Source organism: Coffea arabica, chromosome 9c, assembly GCF_036785885.1.
Source record: "Coffea arabica cultivar ET-39 chromosome 9c, Coffea Arabica ET-39 HiFi, whole genome shotgun sequence".
NCBI lineage: Eukaryota > Viridiplantae > Streptophyta > Magnoliopsida > Gentianales > Rubiaceae > Coffea > Coffea arabica.
The window spans coordinates 33380733-33389271 of record NC_092326.1 but is presented as its reverse complement, the minus strand read 5'-3'; the positions used below and the strand labels follow the sequence as shown (position 1 = coordinate 33389271).

At 41.0% G+C, this 8539-nt stretch overlaps 1 protein-coding gene across 1 annotated transcript; it reads right to left on the bottom strand.

The window, feature by feature from the left end:
• Positions 1-1303: 1303 nt before the first annotated feature.
• LOC113708245 (uncharacterized) lies at positions 1304-2149 on the bottom strand. Its single transcript, XM_027230707.1, has one exon. It carries the CDS (start codon positions 2147-2149, stop codon positions 1304-1306), a length of 846 nt encoding a protein of 281 aa, XP_027086508.1.
• Positions 2150-8539: the final 6390 nt, after the last annotated feature.

Genomic DNA, 8539 nt, shown 5'->3' with positions numbered 1-8539 from the left:
TGCTGGAAAAACACCAAAAGAGGAGGAAGAAGAAATTGAAACTTCATCCACGCTGACAAAATTTGAAACTTCATCCGTCAAAATTATGGACATGCAATTGAAGAATCGCGACCAAAATCTTAGATGAGAGGAAAAAACTGAAAATTGAAGCTGCATTTCAACCAATTAAAGTTAAGGATAGCATTACCAAACGGTAGTTGATCAGGGCTTGTTCCAAAAACATCAGCAGTGGGAATATAGTCAGGCAAATCATCGCGACCACGTACCCAGAATTTTGTTCATCAGATAAAACATCAATTCTTCATCAGTGGGATCAAATTTACATCCAACAGGGACTTCAATACGGGTTCTTTTTCCTCCACTATCGTCATTTCCACGGGCTGAAGCTGCTGATGGTTTCTCCATTTCTGTGGCCCAGAAAATACTGAAAATGAATGGTCGCTGGGTTTTTCAGTTACAGAGGAAATTGGTTGTGGTTATCTGTTTGTACACGACTTGAGAATTGAGAAAACACGTTTTTGTACTATCCCATGAAGAAAACGCCAAGCATACTTTAAAGTTGAGTGGCTTTGTGAGATAAGTTCTTTATGTTTTGCACTTATATACGTTGAACTGAATCTTCACTTTGTTACGTTTACCTTCTTGGTGAGAATCTCAAATAAGTTCAGACTCACAGTTCGCATAATTTTGTACCTTGCTTTGCTTTGTACACTTTTTTTTTTTAAGGTGACAAATTTTTGATTATTTTGTATGTTACTTTTGTATCACTATCCATGATAAAGGGAGGGGGGGAGGGATATTGTATCATCATCTAGAATTGAACCTAATGCTTGACTCGACCAGGGCTTGGTCAAATTCAAGTGAATTTCTGTCTTATTCTAAACTCAAGTTTATTTCTCTCGTTACTCAAGAAACGTCCTTTGTTAGCATCCTTTGTTAGCTGTACTTGAAGAAAATCTTTTGATTAGTAAGGTTTTTTTTTTCCTTGTATGAATCATCGATATTTGCAGCAAATAAAACCCCAAGTACCATTAGCTAGCATGAAACTTAGTTGAGACAATTTTTCAACTAATGTTAATGAAGGCGGGATCCTGTCAAATGATTGTGCAATTTAACCTTGGTATGTGCAGGAGTCATGATGAAATTAATTGGAGGATTAGCTGACTTCAAGTTTTAATTTAAGGTTTCCTCTAGGTCACGTATTCCCTTTTTTTTTTTTTTTTTTTTTTTTTACAGAAACGTTAGGAAATATATTGATTTCAAAACAAGCTATACAAACTTGAGCAACGGCCCATAAGGAGCTCTACAATTGTGTCATTTGACACAGAGGACTTAGATATTCCTCATCTTGCGCTAATCTAGTAGCATACTTACTAATTCTTCTCCCTAGTCTATTACACTGGTTGGCAACTAAGCTAAATGAGCAGCTCATAAACAAAGCTTTGAACATGTGAATGTCTTCCAATTGAGCAAAGAGTCTTATGTCTGTGGTCTTGTTATTTCTCAGCATTCGTACCATATGTGCGGATGAAACAAGCAGATGCACAGCAGGCCAATGCTTCTCGGTGATTTTACACAACACTAATTTGAGTGCAGCAGCATAGTCCAATAAAGTGTCCCCTGTACTTTTGTCCTTCATGGCCCATGCAGCATGCACCTTGTCCTTGGTTGCCACTATGCCAATGCCCATAGTTTTCGTTTCCTTCTGCTGGCTCACCTCCACAATAATTGTCATTGTGTTGCTGTTTGTTGTGTCACCTGGTGCCTCTTCATTGCTAGCTGATGTTTCCTGTCTGCTCGCCAGCTTACCTGTACCTTGCACTTCAGTGTATTCTATCCATTCTAGATGAGCTTTCTGTACAATGTCAAAAGGATTCCTACTCTTATTGTTGAAGATCTTCTCATTCCTGGCTTTCCACAGTTGCCAAAGAATGTTCACAGTAAGTGTTTGGTGCTGCTGTCCTTCCTTCCTACTTGATGCTTCCATCAACTCACTCCACCATGTGTTAAAATTGCCTCTTCTATCCTCAATGCCATCCCACTGCACTGGTGCCAATCTCCATACCTCCTTTGCGATAGTGCAGAAGAACATCAAGTGCTCTATTGTTTCCTCCCCTTCGCCACACACTTGACATATTGGTTCCCCCATTCGAGTTCTGTAGTAAATGAGCTCGTTCACTAGTAGAGCTTTGTTCAGACATTTCCAAAGAAAATGCTTTAGTTTGCCCTTAATGTCCATTCCTCACATCTTCCTCCATACCTTCTCCTTCTGCACATGACAGCTGGTTTCCCCTTTCCCACTACTCTCTTGTTGTTGAGCTTTCTCCTCCCTCTCCAGCATCTTGTAGGCTGACTTCACAGTGTATTTTCCATTATTGCTTGCTATCCAGTAGCTGCAATCTGTCCTGCCTGCTAAACTTATTAGAATTTTGAGGATTTCTTCAACATCTTTCCCATTGAATGTACTGAAAATCAAAGGTCTATTCCACCTGAAATTTGTGATCAGCTCTTTCACTTTGTGTAAATTGCAGCTTTGTGGTTTTGGGGTCGTAGGTTTCCCTTCTGTGGTATTTGGGATCCACCGATCTTCCCAGATGTTTGTGCTATTACCGTCCCCTATTTTCCTCCAGATTCCCCTTCCCACTTCATCTCTAACACTTGCCAGGCTTTTCCAAACCCATGAGGCAATTGGATTCACCTGACACTTGAATATTGTGCTATCCGGATAGTACCTGGCTTTCATAACCTTACTTAGCAAAAGATTTGGGCATGTTATCAACCTCCAAATTTGCTTTCCAAGAAGAGCTTTATTAAAATCCTGCAGGTCCTTAAATCCTATTCCCCCTTTGTCTTTGTGCTTTGTAAGTTTAGACTAGGAGCACCAATGCAGCTTCTTTTTTCCTTCTTCTTCTCCCCACCAGTACCTAGCCATCATTGCACTCACATCTTTACAGAGTTTGCCTGGAAGTTTGAAGCAGGACATGGCGTATGTAGGTAGAGCCATTGCGATGGCTTTCAGTAGTACTTCTTTCCCTGCATTGCTTAGCATCTTGTTTTTCCAACTTTCCATCCTTCGTTGACAATTATTCCTGATAAAGCCAAACAGTTGCTCCTTGGTTCTTGTAATGACCATGGGTAATCCAAGATATTTGCCTTGGCTTACCATTTGAACATTTCCTAGCTTGCTGCACACAGAAACCTTGTCCCCCTCAGGCGTGTTCTTGTTGAAGAAAACAGATGATTTATCATAGTTGACCATCTAACCAGAGGCTTTCTCATAATTGGCTAGAATGTTCATGAGCTCCTTAGCTTGACCTGCGGTAGCTTTGCAGAAAACTAAAGTATCATCAGCAAAGAACAAATGTGAAACTGATGGGCCTCGTCTACTGATACTAATACCTGATATCAGTTTGCTCTCCTCAGCTCTTCTCAACAAATTTGACAGGCCCTCTGAACAGATTAAGAACAAATAGGGGGATAGAGGATCCCCCTACCTTATACCTCTCTTGGGGTTGACATAACCTCTCTGATCACCATTGATCTTAAAAGAGTATGAGACAGTTGACAAACACTTCCATACCCAGTTGATCCATCTCTCTGAGAATCCCATTTTCTGCATGACTGCACATAAGAATTTCCACTCAACCCTATCATAGGCTTTTGCCATGTCCAGTTTTAATGCCATACACCCTACTGAACCTGTTCTTTTATTTCTCAGGCAGTGGAGATATTCATGGGACACAATGACATTATCTAAAATTTGTCTCCCTGGGACAAAAGCTGCCTGGTTCTTACTAATACAACAGTCCAGATTATATTTAAGTCTATTGGCAAGCACTTTGGAGATAATTTTATAAAGAACATTGCATAGACTTATGGGTCGGTAGTCTTTAAGATTGAAAGGCATATCCACTTTGGGAATCAGGGAGACAACCGTGTGATTAAGGGACTTAAGCATGAAACCTGAATGGAAGAAGCTCTGAATGGCTGGAACAATGTCAGATCTAATTACACTCCAAAATTTTTGGAAAAAAAGAGGTGTCATCCCATCAGGCCCAGGGGCTTTGTTGGGATGCATGGAAAAGAGTGCAGACTTGATCTCGGCCTCAGTAACAATTCTAGTCAGATTAACATTCATTTGATCAGAAATAGTGGTTGGTATACCCCTCAAAACATCCTCAATGCCTTCAGTGCCTTGACTATCAAAAAGATACTGGTAATAACGAGCCACTTCCTCTCCTAATTCCTTCTCATTAGAGGTCCAAGAACCATCCTCTCTCTGTACATTAGAAATCCTATTTCTTTTCACTCCACCTTTGGCATTAGCATGAAAGAACTGTGAATTTTTGTCCCCCTCTTTCAACCAAGTCACTCTAGACTTTTGGGACCAGTACACCTCCTCTTTGGCATAAGCTCTCTTGAGTTGAGTCTTAAGGTCATTCATAGTTCTTCTATTAAACTCAGGTGCTTCTTTAAGCCTCTCCATAGCTGCCTTTATGTTGTTGATCTCTTTCCTAGAATTATGCCGAAAGCTATTCTTCCATTTGAGAAGAGCCACTCTACAATTAGAAATCTTTCTAGTGACTTTATACATTCTTGATCCTTCCACTTCTAGTTTCCAAGCTTCCTCAATCACTTGAGTGATTCCTTCTTGCTGTATCCATCTTTTATCGAAAATGAATTTTTTCCTTTGCTTTTGCTCCTCAGGTGCCGTATCAATCACAAGCATGCTATGATCTGAACTGTAAGTGTCAACATGTTTGCACCTTGTTTTGTCAAAAATCTGAAACCAGGTAGGAGTGCACAGCATTCTATCTAACCTTTGCTTAATTTCTCCTTCATTTTCCCAGTTGTTACACCAGGTCCAGGGATTGCCATCAAAACCCGTATCTACCAGTTCATTATCCTCAATGAACTGCTTAAAATCTCTAAAAGACAACTCCTCTCTAACTCTTCCTCCCCATTTCTCTTCATTGGACACTATATCATTAAAATCTCCTGCAACTATCCATCTTTGTCCCCATAATCTCTTCCTGTCATTCACCACTTGCCATTGATTCTTTCTAGTTGCCGCCTCACAGCTTGCATAGATGCCAATGAGCCACCAGTCAGTGTGGTGAGTATGATCCACTATACGAGCCTCAATGGAGAAAGATGTCTTATGTATTTCAATGATGTTCACTTCCCGTTTCCAAAAGAGAGCCATACCCCCTGACCTATTCATCGATTCTACAATCACACTATGATCAAAATGCAGCCTATTCCTAACAGTCTCCATATACTTTTCCTTATTTTTAGTTTCACACAAGAAAACAACACTTGGGGAGAGAAGGTTGCAAGCCTCCCTCAACTGGGGAATTGTCAAGCGGCTCCCTGCACCTTGGCAATTCCACACCAGCACTCTCATTGTTCACTTGGGGACCCATATAGGCTGGTCCCCCTCCTACCTTCAGCAATGTCTAACCGTATCTCCAAAGCCTGATCTATCTTACTCCTTTTGGAGTTCAAACCATCCACTTCAGCTGGAGTAGTCTTGTACCTGCTAGGGGGTTTTAGTTGTCTTATAATCCTTTTATTCATCTTCTGAACAGCCACCAGTTTCCTCTCCTGTGGCTCATTTTCTACTTGCATCATTTCATCCTTTCCGGTGTCCCCCTCTGCCTCAGTCAAAACATTCATTTCCTCACTTCCATTCTCTCTCTCATTGCTCCATTGTTCACCTGATTCCCTATCCTGTGCTACAGGAATGCTATTTGTATCCTTCTCTAGTACTCCAACAGGTGCTAAAATTTCCTTATTACTACTCGGCCCCTCTAACAGATCACCCTTACTCAGTATACTTGGAGTGACTTGTACCTCCTTTTCCTGCCTTTCTACTACCTTGGATGGCACCTCTATTCTCATGCCCCTTGGTTCATTACCTCCTCTCATATCTGTTACCTTCCCCTGATGGCCCTCACTTCCTCCTTTGCGCACCAGCTCCCCATCCTTAAAACCCCAAATCACCCTATCTTGCCTTTCTCTATTTATGGTCTGTTCAGCCTGTGGCAATTCTCTACTCCAGTTACCTCTTAGCCAGGGTCTATATTGGTTATCTACTAGTCCTCTCCCTATGTTACTAGAAGTTTTACAACTCCTCTCACTATGTCCAACTATACCACATCCATAACAGAAGTCCGGACACCGTTCATACTTGAAGCTGATTGATAGGGATATAATTATGCATTTTATTTGTGGTTATTTGGTCTTAATTTTGGCAATTTATTATGCAAAGTATTGGATTTCTGCTCATAATTGGTATTTGTGTTAATTACAGGCAATTGGTGATAAAAGTGATAAAAAAGGGCAAATTCCAGAAGACTAGGTCTTCCCTGGCGTGCCCACGCCAGACAACACAGAGTTGCGTGAAAAAGCCGGATCGCGGGCCCAAGCCCTGGAACAACCATTCTGATTGGAAGATACCTTTTTACCATACGTGGGATCAGGAAGCTTTTCCAAAGAGGATTTTTGGCAACAATCCAATGAGGGAAATAAGGAAACAATCCTTGTGGGAAACAAATTCCAATTCAACAAGCAAAGGGAAGCGGCAGCAACACTATAAATAAAAAGGCAGCAATAGACTAGGGCATCTTCTGTCTTGGACTTGTCTCTTTGTTTTTCTTTTCTCTCTTTTTCCTCTGGAACGCAAGTAGCAAATAGGAGCCGACATCTTTTACTACTTCCTCAATCGACAAAAGCTCGATGAAAACTCTGAATTGCTAATTGATAGCCAATTAGGATGTTGGCGCGTCGCCTTTAAGCATCTTGATTAGTGGTAACCGAGACAATTTCACCGCCTCGCAAGCGGTTTAATTTGGATCGTGGGGATAATTAATCTAGCCTAAATAAACCCGCATGTGTGTTTGTCATCTAGAATTGGGTCTTTCTAATTCCTAATGCTGTGGCTACATTAAATCTTGTGAGCGTTTCTGGGGTTGTCTAGTCACAAGAGGGTAGTTTATGAGCGTCTCTTGACTACCATAAAATTAAGGAAAGATTGGTGGTTGGGCGCGTCGCTTGACCACTATAACCAGTTTATTCGTGAGTATATGAATTGTCCCGTGTATCTGTGATCAGTTGTGTGCTTCGGTGCCAAGATTAATTCCTTGACTAGGTTGTTTTAATTAATTGTTATTTGTTTAGTTTGGTTCCTGCTATCTTAATCAACTTTAAATTTCAGTTTTTATTCCTTTTTAATTAGTTGGTACTACTGCTAAAATTCCCCCCATTTTCCTGTGTGATTTGCCTACCTGTTCCCTGAGGAGACGACCCTATTCACCACTATACTCATTCAGTTTTGGTAGTAGGTCTAATATAAATTTTATTTTTGGTGGTTTGACACCCACCAAATTTTGGCGCCGTTGCCGGGGAACTGGTGTTTTAAGTGACTTATTGCACAGGCTTTAGTTTTTATTTTTTTTATTATTATTATTTTTATTTTTATTATTTTTTTTATTTATTTTATGCCTCGATCTTCTCGTACAGGAGAATTAGAATTTGATCCAGAGATTGAGAAGACTGCAAGAAGGTTGACCAAGGAGGCAAAGTTGCGTAAGCAACAAGATTCAACATCACCTTCAGAATTTAAGCAAGAGTTTGTTTCCAGGGATTCATCAAGTGAATCTGAAAAAGAAGAAGTGCATATCCCTCGAGTAGCAATGGCAGCCCCAAGAACTTTGAGGGAGTTGGCAACTCCTAACGTGAACCAGCAGCCATTATGCATTACATTTCCTAACACGGAAGACGCATTTGAGCTTAAATCTGGTCTTATTCACTTACTTCCTACTTTTCGTGGTATTGCAGGTGAAGACCCACATAAACACTTGAAGGAATTTCATGTGGTGTACTCCACAATGAAACCTCAAGGAGTCACTGAGGACCACATCAAGTTGAGAGCCTTCCCTTTCTCTTTGGCAGATAAGGCTAAAGATTGGTTATTTTACCTGCCATCTGGATCCATCACTACGTGGGAAGAATTGAAGAGAAGATTCCTCGAGAAATTTTTCCCTGCCTCTAGAGCCGCCAATATAAGGAAAGAAATATGTGGAGCTAGGCAGGCAAATGGGGAAATTCTATATGAGTACTGGGAGCGCTTTAAACAACTGTGTGCCAGCTGCCCACATCATCAAATCCCTGATCAGCTCTTAATACAATATTTCTACGAGGGATTATCACCCATGGATAGGAGCATGTTAGATGCAGCCAGTGGCGGTGCTCTGGTTAACAAGACCACAGACGAAGCCACGTTATTGATCTCCACCATGGCTGAAAATTCCCAACAATTTGGAGTGAGAGCTGATGGAGCAATACGAAGGGTCAATGAAGTGAATCACTCTGACTTAGAGGGTAAACTATCTGAGCTTACCTCCTTGGTACGTCAAATGGCAAGAGGGCAATTACAATCTGTGAAGACTTGTGGTATCTGTGCTGCTCCCGGACACATGACTGACATGTGCCCAACTCTCCAGGAGGATTCACCTGAACAAGCCAACATAGTGGA

Excerpts from the sequence above, each read along its gene's own strand:
- LOC113708245 (XM_027230707.1), bottom strand. The coding sequence starts at position 2,149 with ATGGGGGAACCAATATGTCAAGTGTGTGGCGAAGGGGAGGAAACAATA.